Source organism: Hemibagrus wyckioides, linkage group LG26 (genome assembly GCF_019097595.1).
Source record: "Hemibagrus wyckioides isolate EC202008001 linkage group LG26, SWU_Hwy_1.0, whole genome shotgun sequence".
In the NCBI taxonomy this organism is placed as follows: domain Eukaryota; kingdom Metazoa; phylum Chordata; class Actinopteri; order Siluriformes; family Bagridae; genus Hemibagrus; species Hemibagrus wyckioides.
The window spans coordinates 5,938,222-5,960,446 of record NC_080735.1 but is presented as its reverse complement, the minus strand read 5'-3'; the positions used below and the strand labels follow the sequence as shown (position 1 = coordinate 5,960,446).

Here is a 22,225-nt window from a genome sequence, read left to right as displayed (position 1 = left end):
ATCACCAAACTGCTACATTCTTATTTTGTGATGCTTTTCCAGCCTTGTAACACAACCTCTTTCAGTTGGTGTTTATTCTGTTTCTTCAGTCTCCTCTTCAGGAGGTGAAATGCTGCTCGATTGCATTACGGTCTGGTGATTGACTTGGCCAGCCTTAAAACCTGCTACTTTTTCTCCCTGATGAAGTCTGTTGTTGAGTCGGCAGTGTGTATCTATCTGTTCATCTTGCCGCATGATGAAGTGCCTCCCAATTAGATTGGATGCCTTTCTCTGTAAATTGGTAGAAAGTATATTTCTGTAGACTTCTGAGTTCACTCTTCTGCTGCCAACATGAGTTCTATCATTAATAAACATTAGTGAGGCTGTTCCAGACACGGGCCTGCAAGCCCAGGCCAGGACACTACCACCACCATGTTTCACAGATAAAACATGTATTGTGTATGTTTTAGATCATGAGCAAAGCCTCATTTCTTTCTGTTTCCAGAGCTTTTGTGGTTCATCTCTGAGAATTTCAGTCTGGTCTTTTGATTCTTACTGCTGTTGAGTGTTTTCTATTGTGGCCTCTATATTTCTGCTCTCAAAGTCTTCTTTGAACAATGGATTGTGACATCTTCACCTGTTCAGTGTCTGGTTGTTAGAACAGCAGTGGTTTCTTTCTCTTTCAGGACCTTCCAAATGGCTGTACTGGGTATGCTCAGTGCATGTGCAATGCCTCTGATTGATTTTTCACCCTTTTTTCTGAGCTTCAGTATGGCTTGCTTTTATCTCAGACTGTTCTCTGATCTTCATGTTGCCTTTTGTTTTTAACAACAAATGCAGTTTTTACAGGTGAAACCCAGGCCTCAAACCTGGAGCAGACATTCAGAGCTATTTATTGTATAAATAATCAGTATAACAGGACAGGACCTGGGCAAGAAGAAACATTTGTTAGTCTTATGTTCCAGTACTTTTGAATACAGGCATCCAGAATGTATTAAGCATTACAACAATTCTGATTACACTATACCTTTGTAAGTTAGCGTATATAAGTATAGTGATGCCTGTAAAATTAGCTAAACATCTGTTGAGTTGGTTTGAAAAGTAAAATCTGACTAAACTGGATCAAAATATTGGTACCCTTTTTCGGAATTATTGATGACATCATTTCTGATTCATGGGGATTCATTCATCGATTCAGCGTTGTTGACTCTGAATCACTTTTTTAAGTGATGTTAAAAGTTTTGTGAAGATTTTTTTCTTGAGTCATGTATGTAAGTATGTAAGTACCTGTAAGTACCTGTACTTGTAAGTAACGATTGATGAAGTGATTCATTTGATTCGGCTACATGATTTGAGAACCACTTTGGGAATGATTCTTTTAAGTGAGTCAGATTAATCTACTCATTTAATAGCACCACAAGCTGGTGACTCCAATAAACCATCTGTATTATATAGAGCAAATCTTTATCCATATGTTTAGCCATTGTAATTCACATTGAATCAGAGAGATGTGGTTTGGCTTGGTCTTGTGGAAATTCTGTTTATTCTAAGCGAGTCTTTTATTTGAATCAGGTGAATCAAATGAATATAATTGAATCAATGAACATAATTAGTCCCTGTTATTTCTTTGCTTCTCTCAGAGCATTATGGATCCGCTGTGTTCTCCACAGAGGATCATGCACACACACACACACACACACACACACACCCCACAGGGCTTCTCAGTTCTCCCGCAGCGACTCATACTCTGATAATAATAAGTCATCTGCACACCGGAGGTATTACGTGTCATGAAAACAAGGAGCTGGTTTAACCCTGTGTGTGTGTGTGTGTATGTGTGTGTGTGTATGCATGTATGTGTGTTCAGGGGTTAATTAGGCAAGGGGGAATGTAAGGTGTTGCTGTGTTTAGTAGTCCTGCAGGAGTTAACAGGATAAAAAGAGAGTAGGAGCTTACACATGAGAATTAATTACACACACACACACACACACACAAACACACATACCTGCTCTACACAAATTCTGCAGAAATTATGTTAGAAAGTCAGTAACTAGATGAAAACAGAGCTGTCTTGTCTCAAATGCAAAGGTGAGACACTTGGGAGAGACTTCATCAATGATCTGAGTTTATAAAGTTTATACTTTTTAAATAAAATAAATTTGTTGCCTGAGTTCTTCAGTTTGATTCTTCTATTGTTTTCTTTTACTTTCTATATTGTTTTACATTTTAGATTGTTCATAGGTTATTTCTTTACTTTTGTTATATTTTTTTATTTAATAAATAATATATTTTTTATTACATAATCTAGTAATTTCCTAATCATTTGTATTTAATATTTTACTTTTTTTTACTTGTTTATATTTTATGTTTATAAGATTTATTTATTTATCTTTTTAAATACTTTAAATTTGTCCATGAAGCTGTCCGAGATTCCTGTTAGTATGACATCTTGAGAGCGAGTGGTTGAAGGTTCGTAGGATTTATATAGGAATTATCTTTCATAAGCAGCAGATTAGATTTCAGAATTGATCCAAACAGGGTTCTGGCCACAGCAAGGTCAGTCAGGTGTCTGTTTTTCCACAATGGCTTCTTCCCTGTTTAAAGCACTTTAAGGTTTCAGACATAGGCATGTGTAAAAGATGGACTAGACTTGTTGGCGGTGTTTAAGACAGTATTTTGGGATTAAAGCTCACGTATATAGAGTGGATATAAAACTATTGCAATACTATAATAAAATTGCAATACTCTAGTTCCATAAGTATACACACCCCATATCTAATACGTTGTTAAACCTCTGTGTACCTCTAAAGACTCTATCAGCTTAGCACAGTTTCATTTCTCAATATTATTACACTCCTCTATACTCCAGATCCATCAGATTGTGAAGGATCTTCTTTCGCACAACCTTCTTTAAGTCACTCCACAGCGTTTTGATCAGATTTAGATCAGAGCTCTGACGGATTGGACTGGATTTCTTCTTCATGGCTTGGATTTGTGATTTTCATCATCTTCAGCTGTCTAAAAAAAGGCTGAAGGTCCAGTGCCAAGAACAATTGCTATTTGGAGCAGTGCTATAGCGCGATGCTACCACCACCATGCTTCACCCTGGTTACGGGGTTCTATGGCTGATAAGCTGTCTTGTTTGTGTGAGAAATATCTCTTTTATTCTAAAAATTATGCATAAAATCACAGACTCGACCATCACATGATAACACATTTTTCAGGTGGTTCAGGTGATTTAGGCCATTTTTTTTCCACACTACCCCATAGCCGAATATGAGAGAGCATGAGATGCTCTACCTTAGCATGCTAGATCTTTGTGGACCATCGTTTCTGCGGTCAGATGACATCAAGAACTGAACAGAAACAGCTGACCTTTCTCTGGGGTTAATCAGAATACACACTGGTGTCAGGTGTATGATAATAACTCTGGACTTGGAATGGGATTGTTTATTGGGTGTGCACACTCATGCTGTTAAGTTTTTCCTGTTTGTATCCACGTGATTTTTCTCGGTTGCTCCAATACATTAAAGATGAAAACAAAAATCACAATCTGCATGTTTAAGGGATCAGGAGCACTGGTGGTATCCGTGTCATCTTGCTGAAGTGGAAGCCAGATTGCTTGGGATCAGCACGCCTTTCTGTGAGAGGAAAGACAGTACATTGAAGAACTCACACACACACACACACACACACACACACACGCACATGCACACAGACAAACACTCATGCTGTAGTTGAGTGGTCTGGGACAAGGGGGTCTCCAGGCAATATCTGTTTTGTCTTATGTGTGTGTGTGTGTGTGTGTGTGTTTGTGTGTGCCTGTGTGTGTTGTGTGTGTGTGTGTGCCTGTGTGTGTTGTGTGCCCGTTAGCTGTACTCGGTCTCAGAGCAGCAGGGAGACAATTTGTTTTTGATCAGACATGAAATGAGTGTGTAATTCAGAATCAGGACTTTTCACTTTTCATTCTCCACACACACACACACACACACAGACACACACACACACACATACAGACGTGTGTGTTGTGACAGGAATTGAAGGGTCAGTGTGAAAGTGCACAGTCGTTTAGTGGAAGTGAGTTTATTTCTCTATTTCATTTCTAGTGGATTTTAAATTCCCTTTCTCCATCTTTAAAGCTCCTAATGGCCTTAACACCTTTATCTCTCACCCAGAGTCTGACCGGCTGTGTTCCAAATCAGGCTCTAACCTCATCAGCCGCTGCCTTTCTGAGGCCCTTTCAAAGATTATTTGCACTTTTTTGTTGAAAATACTGGAAATACTGTGGCAGAGAAAAAAGGAAGAAAGAGAGACAGACAGACAGACAGACAGAAAAAAAGAAAAAAAAAACAATAAATTAAAATCAGAAAAAAGTAAGAAAGTAGAAAGAACGAAAGAAAGAAAGATATAAAAGATATATATATATATATATATATATATATATATATATAAATAAATATAAATATTTCCTTGTTTATTTCTTTAGCTCTTGATAACAGAAAGGAAAAAAACAGGATGAAAGAATGAGCAAAGAAAGAAAGAAGAAGAAGAATAGAGAACACTGAACATGTGCTCGTGTGAACATCTGACTGAGGATGTGAAAGTGAAGTTATCTGATGCTGCATGCAGAGCAGGGGACGGTTATAAAAAAGACATCAGAGCGCTTCCAGGTCATTAAAGAGTTAAAGGGAAGTGTGGAAAGATCTGGAAGCTTCTCAGACACACCTGGCTGTATTCTGGTAAACATCTGCATGGAAGAGTCATCAGCAGGACAGCTGCAGTGGGATGAGTGGCAGAAGGAAACATCGCACAGGAAGCTGGAAGAATGGATTCCGGAAGATTCTGGAAACTAATGTGACAGCCAAGACGCTGAAAAGAGGAGCCAAGGACTGCATACATCCTTCTTGTTGTGGAGCCACACTCCAGTACGCGACCTTTAACCCCACTGTTTGTGTGCCAAGAGACTGAGAGTCGGTTTGAGGCGTGAAGAGTGAACACTCCCGGGGTTTGAGGAATAATCCATCTGAGACAGACACTGAGAGGTGGAGAGAGGGGTCGGAGTGAGAGTGCTTCAGCACACGCTTTAAGGGATTAAAGCACTGATACAGTGTGTGTGTGTGTGTGTGTGTGTGTGGGATTAGAGGACTGATGTTCATTTTATCAGGAAGTGAAACGACACCCGACCGAAACAAACTGAAAAAGAGGATTAAATAAAGAAACGTGCGCACGCTCTGTTTGGAACACAGCCGGACATGATCACGAGATGCTTCAATTTTCCTTTCCAATTTCCGCCTGTAGATTTCCCCATGCTAATATCACATTCTAATTCAGGCAGAAATCCATCAACACCGCTTCGACCGTCTCAATGTCCGTAGCAATCAGTAGCCCACTGTTCATCACCGCGGTGGAGTGCGCGAGCTAGGGAGCGCTATAGGATACAAAGCTAAAGGGACTTATAGGAATTATCATGGAATAGACTTTTAAAAACTGCCGTGACGTGAGGGAGGTGGAGCTCATCAGGAAGGAAATAATGGAGAAAAGAAAAGAAGCCAAAGCAAGGAAGAAAGGGAAAAAGAAACAGGAATAAGGAAGTAAAGGAAAGGGGAAGAGCAGTAATAAAAAGACAAACAGAACGGAAGAAAACAAGTAAACAGAAAATATAAGTAAAGAGAAAATATATGAGAGATGAAAGAAAGGACACAAACAAATAAAAAAAAGAATAGCAAGAAAGGAAATAACGAAGTAACGCTAAGATGAAAATGAAGGAAGAAAATAAAATGAACAATAAAATAAAGAAATGCAATCCATAATACAGGATTAGAGAGAAAAAAGAAAAGGAAAGAAAGGAACCCAATGAAGAAAAAAATGAAATGAAAGAAGAAATAAATGAAGAAGATAGGGGCAAGAAAAAAGAGTGGAATAAAGAAAATAAGGCAAGGAAGAAAAAAGGAATAAAATGCAAAGATGAAAAAATAAACGGAAGTCAGGCAAGGATGTAGAACGAGTGAGGAAAAGAAAGAATAAAGGAAAGAGGAATGGAAAAGCAGGAAGGAAGGGTTAGAAAGTTCTAGAAACATTCTTCCAGCCAAAGCTATGAAAACTTAAGCTACTAAGCTCCGCCTCCTTTATGTAAATGAGGTGAAATATGCTAATTATGTATTAACAGAACCTACATCGCTGTCTAGAAACTTTGGAGTTAAACCTCAGTGAATGTTTTTGCGTCTCTCCTGAGCACTTAGCCCGGTTCTGAAGCTCGTTAGTGCTAAAACGATTAAACCCGAGGAAACTCTGCGAAATAAAATCCTGCAGCCACGTCAACCTTTCTGCGGGTAATATTGAAGACTCCCTGAACTGTAATGCTCAGAAAGGCAGCGGCTGATGAGGTTAGAGCCTGATTTGGAACACAGCCGGTCAGACTCTGGGTGAGAGATAAAGGTGTTAAGGCCATTAGGAGCTTTAAAGATGGATAAAGGGAATTTAAAATCCACTAGAAATGAAATAGAGAAATAAATGAAGTTCCCTTTGGGTTGAGTGCTAAACTCACTTCCTCTAAGCAAGTGCACACTTCAACAGAGCCATGACAATGAAACAGAGACAGACAGAGAGAGCAGAGAGACAGACAGAGAGGAAGGAGAGGCAGACAGGACAAAAACTAAAGAGAACAGAGAGACAGACAGCTGAGGACAAAAAGTTGATGAAAGACAGATGGAGAGTTCAGAAAGACAGACACCTCAGGACAAAATGTTAAAGAAAATAATAGAGTCCAGTGAGACAGACAGCTGGGGACAAAAAAATGAAAAAAAAAAAATGATAGAGTCCAGTGAGACAATTGGAGAAAATAGATTGCTAAAAGACAGATAGAGAGTCTAGACAGACTAGACAGCTGAGGACAAAATGAAAGAATAATAGAGTCCAGAAAGACAGACAGCTTGGGACAAAAAAATTGATAAAAGACAGTTAGAGAGTCCAGAGAGACAGATATTTGAGGACAAAAAAATGATAAAAGACAGAGAGGGTCTTGAGAGACATACGTTTGAGGACAAAAGATTAATAAAAGACAGCTAGAGATCCAGAGAGAATGACAGCTGAGGACAAAAGATTGATACAAGACAGATAGAGAGTCCAGAGAGACAGACAGTTGGGGACAAAAAAATGATACAAGACAGATAGAGAGTCCAGAGAGACAGAAATTTAAGGTCAAAAGATTAATAAAAGACAGATAGAGAGTCAAGAGAGACAGACAGCTTGGGACAAAAGATTGATAAAAGGCAGATAGAGAGTCCAGAGAGACAGACAGGTTGGGACAAAAGAATGAAAATATTATAGAGTCCAGAGAGCCAGACAGCTGGGGACAAAAGATTGCTAAAAGACAGATAGAGCGCACAGAGAAACAGACATTTGGGGACAAATGAATGACAGATAGAGAGTGCAGAGAGATAGATATCTTGGGACGATAGATAGATAGATAGATAGATAGATAGATAGATAGATAGATAGATAGATAGATAGATAGATAGATAGATAGATAGATAGATAGATAGATAGATAGATAGATAGATAGACATTTGGGGACAAACAATTCATAAAGACATAAGAATTAATGTGAGTAATAGAAAAACAGGCAGCTCGGAACAAATGAGACAAACAGAAAAAAAGACAGGAAGCACAGAAAGACAAACAGCTGGAGTCCAATAAAAGACAGATCTAAATCTCAGAGAGACAGACAGCTAGGGACAAAAGAGCCAGGTAAAAGATTGATAGAAGCAGCAGAGAGTCATACAGGTGGAAGAAATGAGTCGAATAAAAGTCAAAAAGACAGACAGCTTGGAATAAATGAGACGAATTAAAGACGGATAAGAGAAGAGAGAGAGACAGCTGGAGACAACAGAGTCAGATAAAAGACAGATAGGGAGACAAGCTGAGGAAGAAAAGATGGCCAGATAAAAGATGGATAGAGAGAGCAGGGTAACAGACAGCTAGGGACAAGAATGAGGGCACAGAGAGACAGACAGATGGAGACAAAAGAATAGGATGAAGATGGCTAGAGCACACAGACAGACAGATCAAGAGAGAGACAAGGAACAAAAGAGTCATAGAGAAGGACAGCTTGGAGAAAATGGACTGGAAAAATGACAGATCGAAAGAGATTACAGACTGATAGCAAGGACAAAAGAGACAGACAGAAAAAACAGATAGAGAGACAGACAGATAATAGACTGATATATAGATGTGTGATTTGAGACAGAGCCCATGATCACTCCTGTTTAAATCTTTACACAAAAACTAGTTTATATTTTGATTTCTCCTTTGAGCACTTAAGAGTTTTATCTGCACTGATGTGTGTGTGTGTGTGTGTGTGTGTAGTCCCTCAACACACAGCACAATGTTAATAACTAAAAATAAAGCTTATAGTCCATGAAATAGTTTGAGATGGAGCAGACAGACAGGGAGTGTACACACCATTACACCTACAAAGGAGGAGAGCAGAGAGACAGACAGCTGGGGGTGAGAGAGACAGACACCAAGAGTAGCGAGACAGCCAGGGACGAGAAAGACGGATGCAGAGAGAGAGAGAGAGATAGAGCAAGAAGAGAGACAGACAAATACGGAGTATAAGCCAAACATGAACGCAGGAGAATGACAGAGATACAGAGAGACAGGGATGAGACAGACAGCTCTACAGATCAGAGAGACAGACAGCTCTACAGAGCACAGAGACAGACAGCTCTACAGAGCACAGACAGACAGCTCTACAGATCAGAGAGACAGACAACTCTACAGAGCAGAGAGACAGACAGCTCTACAGAGCACAGAGACAGACAGCTCTACAGATCAGAGAGACAGACAACTCTACAGAGCACAGAGACAGACAGCTCTACAGAGCACAGAGACAGACAGCTCTACAGAGCACAGACAGACAGCTCTACAGATCAGAGAGACAGACAACTCTACAGAGCAGAGAGACAGACAGCTCTACAGAGCACAGAGACAGACAGCTCTACAGATCAGAGAGACAGACAGCTCTACAGAGCACAGAGACAGACAACTCTACAGAGCAGAGAGACAGACAGCTCTACAGATCAGAGAGACAGACAGCTCTACAGAGCACAGAGACAGACAACTCTACAGAGCACAGAGACAGACAGCTCTACAGAGCACAGAGACAGATAGCTCTACAGAGCACAGAGACAGACAACTCTACAGAGCAGAGAGACAGACAGCTCTACAGATCAGAGAGACAGACAGCTCTACAGAGCACAGAGACAGACAGCTCTAAAGATCAGAGAGACAGAAAGCCAGGGATGAGAGAGCTGATCTCATCGTAGTGATTATGTAGGGAGGATGACATACAGTAGTTCACTATGTAGTGTCCCTCTATAGTGTACATTAAAGTCTTTCTGTCCAGTAGTGTCCTGTGACGTGTACATCATGATTTTTAAAGTAGTGTCCCTATGTAGTACTCCTACATAGTGTACAATGCAGTATTAGTGTCCCTATGTAGTCTCTATATGTAGTGTACATTGGAGTGTTGCTATACAGAAGTGTCTCTATGTAGTCTCCCTATGTAGTGTACACTGGAGTGTTGCAGAACATTAATGACCCTATGTAGTCTCCCTATGTAGTGTACACTGGAGTGTTGCGGAACATTAATGACCCTATGTAGTCTCCCTGTGTAGTGTACATTGGAGTGTTGCTATACAGAAGTATCCATATGTAGTCTCCCTATGTAGTGTACACCGGAGTGTTGCTGCATAGTAGTGTCCCTATGTAGTGTACTTTCGAGTGTTGCTGTACAGTAGTATCCCTTTTCAGCCTCCCTGTGTAGTGTACATTGGAGTGTTGTTGGACGGTAGTGCCCCTATATAGTCTCCCTATGTAGTGGATATTAGATTGTTGCTGTACAGTAGTGCCCCTATCTAGCCTCCCTGTGTAGTGAAAATTGTTCAGTACATAGGTATCTATCTAGTGAACGTTGTTCACTACATAGATATTCTATTCTGTTGCTGTACAATAGTGTCCCTCTGTAAACTGTAATGCACTTTAGAGTGTTGCTATACAGTAGTGTCCCTATGTAGTCTCCTTATGTAGTGTACTTTGGATTGTTGTTGTACAGTAGTGTCACTATGTAGTGGACATTGAAGTGTTGCTGTACAGCAGTGTCCCTATGTAGCCTCCCAATTTAGTGGACATTGTGGTGTTGCTTTACAGTAGTATCCTTATGCAGTCTGTTTATGTAGTGTATATTGGATTGTTGCTGTACAGTAGTGTCCCTTGGTAGTGTACATTAGAACATTGCTGTACAGTAGTGTCCCTATGTAGTGTCCCTAGGTAGTGTACATTAGAGTGTTGCTGTACAGTAGTGTCCCTAGGTAGTGTACATTGGAGTGTTGCTGTACAGTAGTGTCCCTATGTAGTGGACATTGAAGTGTTGCTGTGCAGTAAGTGTCCCTATGTAGTGTATAGTGGACTGTTGCTGTCCAGTGATGTCCATATGTAGTCATCCTATGAAGTGTACATTGCGATGTTGCTGTACAGTAGTGTCCCTACGTAGTATGCCTATGTAGTGTTGTTGCACAGCAGTGTTTCTTTGTGTCTCTGGCTCTCAGTTTCAGTTCAGAGCCGCAGTCTGATGCCTGACATTTACAGCGTGTATTGTGGAAATTGAAAAGAAGAGTTTATCCCCAAATCAGTGCAGTTTAAATGAGTGTAGCATAAACACAGCTCAGCTGCATGAGGGAGAAAGATCCAGTTTAATAAATCCGGTTAAATAAAGTTAGAACAGGAAGGATGCGGCTTGCGGAAGAAAGTAGATTAACATTCTGAGTTGGTTATTGTGGCCATAACATCGAATATTTTCATCTGATGCAATATGAAGAAACACAACTAACAACTCCAACAAGTATTTCACTCTACTGTTGCAATACCAGAAACTTTTTTAGCGCCTTCAGAGACTCCCCAGAACATGTAATTTTAAAGCAATTAAAATAATTTATGCAGAACAATAAATAGGTTTAATATTTTTGCTTTTAAATACCCAAGAAATGAGTAAAATGCCCAGGAAACCGCTCTATATCTCGGCAGCTAGCTGCTATTTTAAAGAAGGCTAACGCATGACATAGCTAGAGTGGCTAGTGTGATAAGCTAATGGCTTTCTGGAAAGGAAGTAGTGTTTTAAGTGATTACTGTGTTAAGCAAATAGTTTTTTAATTGATTTGTGTATTAATTAGCTGATTTGAGTTTAGCATGGTAAGTAGATGATGGTGACATGGTGATTGCTAAGTAAACATTTCATTTATCATGCTAGCTGCTTACAACTCTAGTCACATAAGCCTTTTACTTACCACACTAGCTTCTTAGCATATCTCCCTTTATTGTTTTTTGTCTATGGAGTGAAAATAAAACTTAAATTAACAGCAGGTTATCACACTAGCTGCTTAGCAATCCATAGCAAAATCTTTTGCTATGTACTTCACTAGCCACTTAAAACAACAGCTAGGTAGCATACTAGCTGCTTAGCAAACCAGCTGCTTAAGCTATGTTGTGAGCTAGCAGCAGATTTGATCTGGGACTAGAGCGGTAAATGGCTATTTTCAGTAAAATGTTTGCTAGTTGGCGTGCGTTTTAAGTAACTGTGGTGAATGTAGGATGATTGCTAAGTGATTAGTTAGCAAACTATTTAGCTTGTAGCTTGCTTCAGCCCCTTCGCTATCAAAGAAATAACATATGGACTAAAACCTAAAGGAAATGGAGTAGTGGAAGTGTGAAAATATTGGAACACAGACTGAAAAGTTGAAAGTTCTGTGAAAGTTAGCTTAGCACCACAGCAGCATATGGTCATGGTGAATTTAGGGAATTCTCTCTGCGTCTCATTTGGACGCGTTTCATTCAGGTCTCCAGCTCAGTGGGGAGTGAGTAAGGGGATGTGGGACTGTAGCGAGGAAGTCCAGATGGCAGACACATCATCAGTCCACATTTCCGCTTCATCACACTGATCTTGGAGAGGAAACATCGTTCACATCTGTTCAGGTCAGAATGATCTGTGTTACATTTTCTTTTTTTTTTTTGAACAAAAAACTACTCATTACACAAAGGACACTGTAGGGAACCTACTGTACCCAAATAGAACATGTTCTTGTGTTAGTGAAATAATTAAGAAACAAAGATAGGAAAATCCACAGTTGCAGCTCTGAAGAAGGAGACGAAGAAGGACACCTCAGTCTAACACTGTTGGCTTTCGTTTGTGTGTGTGTGTGTGTGTGATGGTGGATCGATGGTGATGTATTTGCGGTGGCTCTGAAAAGAGAAGAGTGTGTGTGAGTTTATTAGTGAATTAACGGAGAGATCAGGTTTCTGTTCCTCTGCGGTTCCTGAACGATCCATCACTCCATCTGTCTGATGATGAACGCTTTATCAGCCCTGTGCTGACACACACACACACACACACACACACAAACACACAGTTGTATTTCTGTGATAGAAACCGATTGACCAATTAAAGAGCACGCTATAGTCACATGATCCTGAGTAAAACTGCGGTTTGGCTGCATGTGTGCGCTCAATATGACTCTCATTTACGTATATACAAACACAAAGACACGCCCACATTTCCATTTAAAGCTTTTAGCTGACTTGTAGTTTAAGTCATAGTCAATCATAGGCCCACAATCACACACACTGGCCTAAATATATGCCTATGAAGAGCCATGCTAATTTCCATATATGGACACAAAAAGTGCCTACATTACCATGCGACATTAGTGTCTGTGCCACACGCTTTCTGTTTCCAAAGGTAATCAGAATTCCTGCCATGTCCATATTGCCATATATGGTCATGCCCACATTCTCATTCATAGCATCACGCCACACCTGTTCAAAACTGCTCCTATGTCTATATATGGACACAAAGACACATTCCCTCACCTATCGCCTATCCACATATGTATTAACTTCCATATATGAACTTAAAGACACAACTTCATTACCATTTAAGACATATCAAGTCAAAAATGGTCTAATTTCCATATATGACCTCAGAGAAACACAACACTCCCTTTTATGGCTTTATACCATGCCCATGGACAGTTGCACTTGTTTCCAATATGTCTTTCAAACCACACCCACCCAGACCTCTTCTCATTTTTCAAACTTTCAACAATGCTTTCAGCATTAGCATTATCGAATTAGCTAATTAGTCGTTACTGATAGCTAGTTTGCTTTTTTAAAATATGCTAGCTAGAAGCGGCTGTTATTGGTAGCATAGCTATAGAAGAATATCACTGACACATACCATTGAGCCATTGAGGTAATCTTTAGCCACAGACCTGAGTTTAACACGCTAATCGTGGTGATATTTAATTTCAGATGCAGCACTTCTCCATTTCAGTGCAGTGCTGAACACACACACAGATTTAAACTCACCCATTCAGCACATTTTAATGCCACTGCACATTTAATTCACGTTTCATTTCACACAAAGCACACAGAACAGGCGCATAATCGCTGTCTTAATGAATAAACATGGCTCCTGTACACTTTCTGTCGAGAAACAAGTACAAAAGTTTGAGCGTGTCTCATTGATTAGCCAATATACTGTACATGTAAGCATAGCTGGGGCCTGGAGCAGCACATTAGCTAACTAATGTAGTTTAACTACATTTTCTAATAGCAAGCTAATCATAAATTATAGTGTTTGGTGTTTTCTAAGTCTGAAAGAAGGGGCTAGTTACAGATTGTTGAAGTGAGAACACCAGCTAGCTGTGAACATTAGAGCGTTTAAAGGAATCTTTAAATCTCTGTCTAGGCATAAATGCTAACATTTAGCTTTAAAATGGCTAAAAATGGTATCAAATCTTTGGGATGAACACTAGCACTAGAGTTCTGGACAACATACAAATGACTGACTGAATGTTTTTGTAGAAAAACTAAGTCAAAAATGCTAATGTTTTTGAAATACTTTAGCCAGCCCTCTAGCTAAATAGCTAGCATTTTAATGAGATAAATTTTAACTACAGAACCTGGAAAGCTAATACAGTGTTGCTAGCTGAATCGGTTTAGATGCTAGCAGCATTGTTTTGCACATTAGTATCACAATGGCGTAACGCTTAGCAATGTGCTTGTGGTGGAACTACTTTTATCAGTGGAAGAAATCTTAAGAAAAATATTACATACACTACCCTGGAGATCTCTCTCTCTCTCTCTCCCTCTCTCTCTCACACACACACACACACACCATTGTTTTCATAGTTTAGTACACATCCTTGGGATGCAAATATATGCAAATGAATGCATATTTATATTTGGGTGACTGATACGGGGCGTCACTAATTAATGATGTCACAGCGAGCTGAAACGCATCATTAGATCCAGTTGGTGTTCCTCTCAGCTGCTGTATGAGTTGTGAAAAAGCTGTAGATGTAATAAAGTGTGTGTGTTCTCCACAGGTGAGCACCTGCGTGTGTGTTCTCAGGAGTACACATGCTGTGGGGTGGAGATGGAGGATGCACTCACACATCGCAGTAAAGCTGATCTCGAACACCTGATGGAGGAGAGCAGCAGCACCCTGAGAACCGTCTTCACCACCAAACACAGGAAGTTCGACGGTGAGACAGGAAGTCAAAGACATTTGATGCGTGTTATTGTGTTTTATAGTGTGTGTTTACATTTATATTATATTTTAGCATTCATGTTAGGGTGTGTTAGTATTTGTTAGGGTGTGTTGAAATGCATTATGTTGTATTAGTGTGTATCATTGTGTGCTGGAGTTTCTATTATGGTGTTCTAGTGTATGTTTGTGTTAGTGAGCTAACTCTGCCCCTGAATTTAACCTTCCCCTTCACCGATCACTCTAACTCTGCCCTTAATTCTAACCCTAATTTTATCCCCACATTAATTTTCCTTCATGCCTCTTGTACCTCCTTTCACCTTTCGCCCATTTTCATATTCTCTCCATCACACTGACTCCACCTATCTTCCAATTCTCTCCATCCACCTGACACTGCCCATCATCCTATTTTCCCCAACCCACTGACTCCACCTTCAACGTCTTCATACTCTCTCATTCCACTGACTCTCCTATCTTCCTATTTTCCCAATCCCTTTGAATCTACATATCTCTAGTTACCCCATCACTTAACTCTGCTCTTCATTCTATTATCCCCATCCCATTGATCCTGCCCATGCTGCTGTTCTCACCATCCTGACCCTTTTGCATTCTAATAATACTGACTCCAGCCATCTTCGCACTCTCATTGTCCTGACTCCACCCAACTTTATATTTTCCTCATCATCCTCGCTCCAGCCAACTTCATATTCTCTTCATCATCTTGACTCTGCCCATCTACGCATTCACACCAAACTGACTCCACCCATCTTTGCATTCTCATCATACTGACTTCACCCATCTCCGTATATTCTCCTTATTATCCTGACTCCACCCAACTTTTCATTCTCCTCATTGTCCTGACTCCACCCATCTTCCTAAAGTTAGAGCTAGTTTGAGGAGTAGAAGTGGAGGAATTGAATGGGAACATAATAGCTGTGTGTGTATGTGTGTAGCTTTTCCTGACATAACGGCTGTAAAATAGTGTATTTGCACTGGCAGAGAGAAGCAGTGTGTTCCTTTTCAGACCTCTGAGCACTTTAACTTAATGCCAGTCCCACTCACACACCTAAGATATAATCCTGCAGCAGTATGTATGTGTGTGGTGTATGTGTGTGTGTGGATGTGTACATGTTTGTGTGTGAGAAAAAGAGAGATAAGGGTGGCCTAATTCCAGTGACAGCCTCGACCCGAGGCTGTGAAGTGTGACGTGCACATAAAACCATGCGGATTCTATAGAGCGCTTTGCGTTAGCAGTTAGCACAAGGATAGAAAGTAAAAACTGAGACGGGGGATGTAACACTGCAGAGAATGGGTTTGATTAAAATCCTGCAGAATTAGAAATGACAAGTGTTAATGGTTCGGTGAGGCGTTGGCGGACTCGATCCGGTTGAGCGCTAGCCTAAAACATCCTGCTAATGGGAGGAGACGGCTCGCTAAAGCATTGAAAGTGCTAACACACAACAGCTATGCAGATCTCATTACAAAGTTTTATTTTGGATGCTATGCAGTTTTTTAAAAAAGGGTCCTGGTGGCCATTTTGTGACACGTTTTTTTAGCAAGCCATTTCTTCAAGTTAGAAGGATATCTTAAGCTTATTGCTCAACTCTTACCCCACCTCTCACTCTAACCTCATCCTTCATTGCAAATTGTACACTACCACCACACTAGCCTCACCCCTTATGCTAATTCTGTCTCACTCTTGGCCTTACTTTAGCCTCATCCTTAACCCCACCCACAATTAAACCCTACTTTTCGTTATATATCTGCTCTTCAATTCAAACCTCACCTATCACTCTAGCCCCACTCCTTATTCTAACCTGTAATGGTCACTGGCTCATCATTCTGTTCATTAGGAAGCTCCTTCTCCAAGAAAAATGAGTAGTGCTACAAATATGTCCAAACTAATGACCCTTAAGGGATGCAAAAGACAAACATTCTCCCTAATTAATTGATAATTTGAAGCATTCATTCTAATCACCTTGATTATTCAAACCTAAATATTTATAACTAATTATCAGAAGATGCCTAGAGCAAATAGCATTTCTAGAGGAATTAATCATTGCTCAGTCTCGGTACCTGAAACACACACACACACACACGCACACACGTATGTGAGTGCATACACACAGAGTTTATCATAGTGATAGGCCCAGCAGGTTTGACATCTAATCCTCTGAAAGCCCTTCAGCTCAGCAGGTGAGTATCGATTGGGCGGTTTGTGCTCTCTCAGCCAGAGCAGCGTCAATGATGGATTCCTCGCTCTGCGGATGAAGGAAGGATGAACACATGAACTCCATCTTTTCTCTCGCAAACCGCTGATACACTCAGTAAAGTCAGGTATAAACTAGAAAAATGTTCAGCCTGATTGGTGATGGTGGTTTGAGAGGAAAAAGAAGAGTAGGGGCAGAAGATCAAGTGGTGTAAGAGAGTAAACAAGTGTAGGGGAAGATGATCAGGTGGTGTGAGAGGGTAAAGGATTGTATGGGCAGATAATCAGGTGGTGTCGGAGGGTAAATGAGTGTAGGGGAAGATAATCAGGTGGTGTAAGAGGGTAAAGGAGTGTAGAGGCAGATGATCAGGTGATGTGAGAGGGTAAAGGAGTGTAGGTACAGCTGATCTGATGGTAAGAAAGGGTAAAGTAGTGTGGTTACATATAATGATGGTGTGAGAGGGTAAAGCATCTTACCCTCACCTGTAAGTACAGGTGATGGTGGTGTGAGATGGTAAAGGTGTGTAGTTACAGTGTGGGTAGAGATGTAATGGTGTAAGGGGGTGAATGAGTGCAGGTACAGATGATCCAGTGATACAAGAGTGTAAACTACTGTAGATACAGATTGGGTATAGATGGTTTGATGGTGTGAGAGGGTATATGAGTGTGGTTGTAGATGGCTTGATGGTGTAAGAGGGTATTTGAGTATTGGAATAGATGGTGTGGCAGGGTATTTGCGTGTGGGTGTAGATGGTTTGATGGTGTGAGAGGGTATATGAGTGTGGGTATAGATGGCTTGATGGTGTAAGAGGGTATTTGAGTATTGGAATAGATGGTGTGGCAGGGTATTTGCGTGTGGGTGTAGATGGTTTGATGGTGTGAGAGGGTATATGAGTGTTGGCACAGATGATCTGGTGGTGTATGAGGGTAAACGATGAGTAAAATGGGTAAAACATCTGGTTTTCCAGAAAATGCAACAGCTTTTTATTCACCCTACTCATTCCACCCATGGGTATAGATGGTTTGGTGGTGTCAGAGGGTATAGTAGTGTGGGTATAGATGGTTTGATGGTATAAGAGGGTATTTGAGTGTGGGTATAGATGGTTTGATGGTGTGAGAGGATATGAGTGTGGGTATAGATGGTTTGGTGGTGTCAGAGGGTATAGTAGTGTGGGTATAGATGGTTTGATGGTATAAGAGGGTATTTGAGTGTGGGTATAGATGGTTTGATGGTGTGAGAGGATATGAGTGTGGGTATAGATGGTTTGGTGGTGTCAGAGGGTATAGTAGTGTGGGTATAGATGGTTTGATGGTATAAGAGGGTATTTGAGTATGGGTATAGATGGTTTGATGGTGTGAGAGGGTATGAGTGTGGGTATAGATGGTGTGAGAGGGTATTTGAGTATGGGTATAGATGGTTTGATGGTGTGAGAGGGTATTTGATTGTGGGTATAGATGGTTTGATGGTGTGAGAGGGTATTTGAGTGTGGGTATAGATAGTTTTATGGTGTGAGAGGGTATGAGTGTGGGTATAGATGGTGTGAGAGGGTATTTGAGTATGGGTATAGATGGTTTGATGGTGTGAGAGGGTATTCGATTGTGGGTATAGATGGTTTGATGGTGTGAGAGGGTATTTGAGTGTGGGTATAGATAGTTTTATGGTGTGAGAGGGTATGAGTGTGGGTATAGATGGTGTGAGAGGGTATTTGAGTATGGGTATAGATGGTTTGATGGTGTGAGAGGGTATTTGATTGTGGGTATAGATGGTTTGATGGTGTGAGAGGGTATGAGTGTGGGTATAGATGGTTTGATGGTGTGAGAGGGTATATGAGTGTGGGTGTAGATGGTTTGATGGTGTGAGAGGGTATTTGATTGTGGGTATAGATGGTTTGATGGTGTGAGAGGGTATGAGTGTGGGTATAGATGGTTTGATGGTGTGAGAGGGTATATGAGTGTGGGTATAGATGGTTTGATGGTGTGAGAGGGTATATGAGTGTGGGTGTAGATGGTTTGATGGTGTGAGAGGGTATATGAGTGTGGGTGTAGATGGTTTGATGGTGTGAGAGGGTATTTGAGTGTGGGTGTAGATGGTTTGATGGTGTGAGAGGGTATTTGAGTGTGGGTGTAGATGGTTTGATGGTGTGAGAGGGTATTTGAGTGTGGGTATAGATGGTTTGATGGTGTGAGAGGGTATTTGAGTGTGGGTGTAGATGGTTTGATGGTGTGAGAGGGTATTTGAGTGTGGGTATAGATGGTTTGATGGTGTGAGAGGGTTTATGAGTGTGGATATAGATGGTTTGATGGTGTGAGAGGGTATTTGAGTGTGGGTGTAGATGGTTTGATGGTGTGAGAGGGTATTTGAGTGTGGGTGTAGATGGTTTGATGGTGTGAGAGGGTATTATGTAGAGCTTGGCGATATGTCCTATAAATTGAATCTCCGATTTTTTAAAACAAAATTCGATTTTTGATTTTAAAACGATTATTTTTCTTTAAAAAAATAATTAATAAAACACTAGAGACTATATGATAGATTTTTTTTTAAATTTGAGCAAAAACAATATAACCACACATGAACTGCAAACTTACTTTTGTTAACAAGTTTTTTTTTTAGAAAATTTTAGAAAAGTTTCGTTTTAGAAAATCAATAATCAATACAACAACATTAAAACTTTTTTTGGGATTAATAAAGTGCAAACTTTCACCAGTCTTTACAAGTTGTAATTATTCTAGCAAAAAAAGTAATATAACAAAATATGAGGGATTTGTAAAGTGCAAACTGCAGACTTAACTTAAATCACTTTTTATAAAATAAATAGTTGTCACCTGAAATAAATAAATAAATAAATAAAAAAAAAAAACAAAGGTTTGACGAACAGGGTAGGATGAAAACTTATTGCAGCATTCCACTGTATTGCGTAGATGTGTATAACATATGAGTACTGAACAAGCCAAATGCAAGTCTTCCTGATCACACACACACACACGTCCTCTGATCGTCGCCCTGCGACATTTTTAACATTTCTACTCAGCCCCCCTAAAATTCTGTGATTCTCCATAAACTCTACACAAATTCATGATTGTCTCAGTCCCCTATAAATTTCATATGAAACGGCGGCAGACTTTCGGCTCCTCCCCGTCTTTCAGTGCATTCTTCAACCCGACTGAAGAAACCGCGCCTGTCTTGGAAACAAGCTCTTTGCATCGCAGAACTACGGAAGCTCGCTCTGCCAAACCAAAGTGAAATTGTAAAATCGATTTTCATTTTTCAACATCGACATAAACCATAAATTCTAATTAATCGATAATAACGATTAATCGTGCAGCTCTAGTTTGATGCTATGAGAGGGTGTATGAGTGTTGGCACAGATGATCTGGTGGTGTGTGAGGGTAAATGATGAGTAAAATGGGTAAAATGTCTGGTCTTCCAGAAAATGCAACAGCATTTTATTCACCCTTTATCCACCCATGGGTATAGATGGTTTGGTGGTGTGAGAGGGTATATGAGTGTGGGTGTAGATGGTTTGATGGTGTGAGAGGGTATATGAGTGTGGGTATAGATGGTTTGATGGTGTGAGAGGGTATTTGATTGTGGGTATAGATGGTTTGATGGTGTGAGAGGGTATATGAGTGTGGGTGTAGATGGTTTGATGGTGTGAGAGGGTTTATGAGTGTGGGTGTAGATGGTTTGATGGTGTGAGAGGGTATTTGATTGTGGGTATAGATGGTTTGATGGTGTGAGAGGGTATTTGATTGTGGGTATAGATGGTTTGATGGTGTGAGAGGGTATATGAGTGTGGGTGTAGATGGTTTGATGGTGTGAGAGGGTATTTGATTGTGGGTATAGATGGTTTGATGGTGTGAGAGGGTATATGAGTGTGGGTATAGATGGTTTGATGGTGTGAGAGGGTATTTGATTGTGGGTATAGATGGTTTGATGGTGTGAGAGGGTATATGAGTGTGGGTGTAGATGGTTTGATGGTGTGAGAGGGTTTATGAGTGTGGGTGTAGATGGTTTGATGGTGTGAGAGGGTATATGAGTGTGGGTATAGATGGTTTGATGGTGTGAGAGGGTATTTGATTGTGGGTATAGATGGTTTGATGGTGTGAGAGGGTATATGAGTGTGGGTGTAGATGGTTTGATGGTGTGAGAGGGTATTTGATTGTGGGTATAGATGGTTTGATGGTGTGAGAGGGTATTTGATTGTGGGTATAGATGGTTTGATGGTGTGAGAGGGTATTTGAGTATGGGTATAGATGGCTTGATGGTGTGAGAGGGTATATGAGTGTGGATTTAGATGGCTTGATGGTGTGAGAGGGTATTTGAGTGTGGGTATAGATGGTTTGATGGTGTGAGAGGGTGTATGAGTGTTGGCACAGATGATCTGGTGGTGTGTGAGGGTAAACGATGAGTAAAATGGGTAAAATATCTGGTTTTCCAGAAAATGCAATAGCATTTTATTCACCCTACTTATTCCACCCATGGGTATAGACGGTTTGATAATGTGAGAGGGTATATCAGTGTGGGTATAGATGGGTTGAATGATGTGTAGGAGTGTATATGAGTGGGTAAAGATGGTTTGATGGTGTGAGAGGGTATTTGAGTGTGGGTGTAGATGGTTTGATGGTGTGGGAGGGTATTTGAGTGTGGGTAAAGATGGTTTGATGGTGTGGGAGGGTATTTGAGTGTGGGTGTAGATGGTTTGAGGGTGTGAGAGGTTATTTGAGTTTGGATGTAGATGGCTTGATGGTGTGAGAGGGTATATGAGTGTTGGCACAGATGATCAGGTGGTGTATGAGGGTAAACGATAAGTAAAATGGGTAAAATGTCTAGTTTTCCAGAAAATGCAACAGCATTTTATTCACCCTACTTATTCCACCCATGTTGCTGTAAGTGCACTTTAATGATAGAGATGTTCTGCACTTCTTGAGGAGAAGTCACAAAATATCTCTTTTCTCTAGAAGCCCTTCAGAACAGAATGGTTTTAAATGTACACCTCTGCAAAGGTGCAAAATAATTTTCGAGTATATGAATATATTTTAAAAAAGCCCCTCGTTTTAGCATATGAAAGGCTGAGAGAGCATGCATGTTAAGTGGCACTAAGCTTCCCAGCGCTGTGAGTGTGTGTGTGAGTTAATTGTCTGAGCAAGCTTTGAGAGGAGAGCACTCTGGGTTGGTGATGACGCCTCTCTCTCACCGCACCCCCCACTTCAACATGAGATTGCTGTTGAGTGTCGCTACATGTTTAGGATATTTATATAAGAGCTTTATATGATGGAGGTGATGGGGACGAGTGCAGGGTCAACAAGCTACATGATAAACACATTTACGCTAGTGTTACACACTACACTCAACAGTACATGACTGGAGATTTAATGAGGGAGGGAAGGAAGGAAGGAAGGAAGGAAGGAAAAACAACAAACAATGAATACAGAAA

At 40.5% G+C, this 22,225-nt stretch overlaps 1 protein-coding gene across 2 annotated transcripts in view; it reads left to right on the top strand.

The window, feature by feature from the left end:
• The window catches only part of gpc6a (glypican 6a), a 146,479-nt gene that overhangs the window by 19,494 nt on the left and 104,760 nt on the right, over positions 1-22,225 (top strand). For both annotated transcript variants that reach the window (XM_058380943.1, XM_058380944.1), the window contains exon 2: positions 14,421-14,579. In XM_058380943.1, the coding sequence (XP_058236926.1) occupies positions 14,421-14,579 (159 nt within the window). The remainder of the gene's footprint in view (positions 1-14,420; positions 14,580-22,225) is intronic.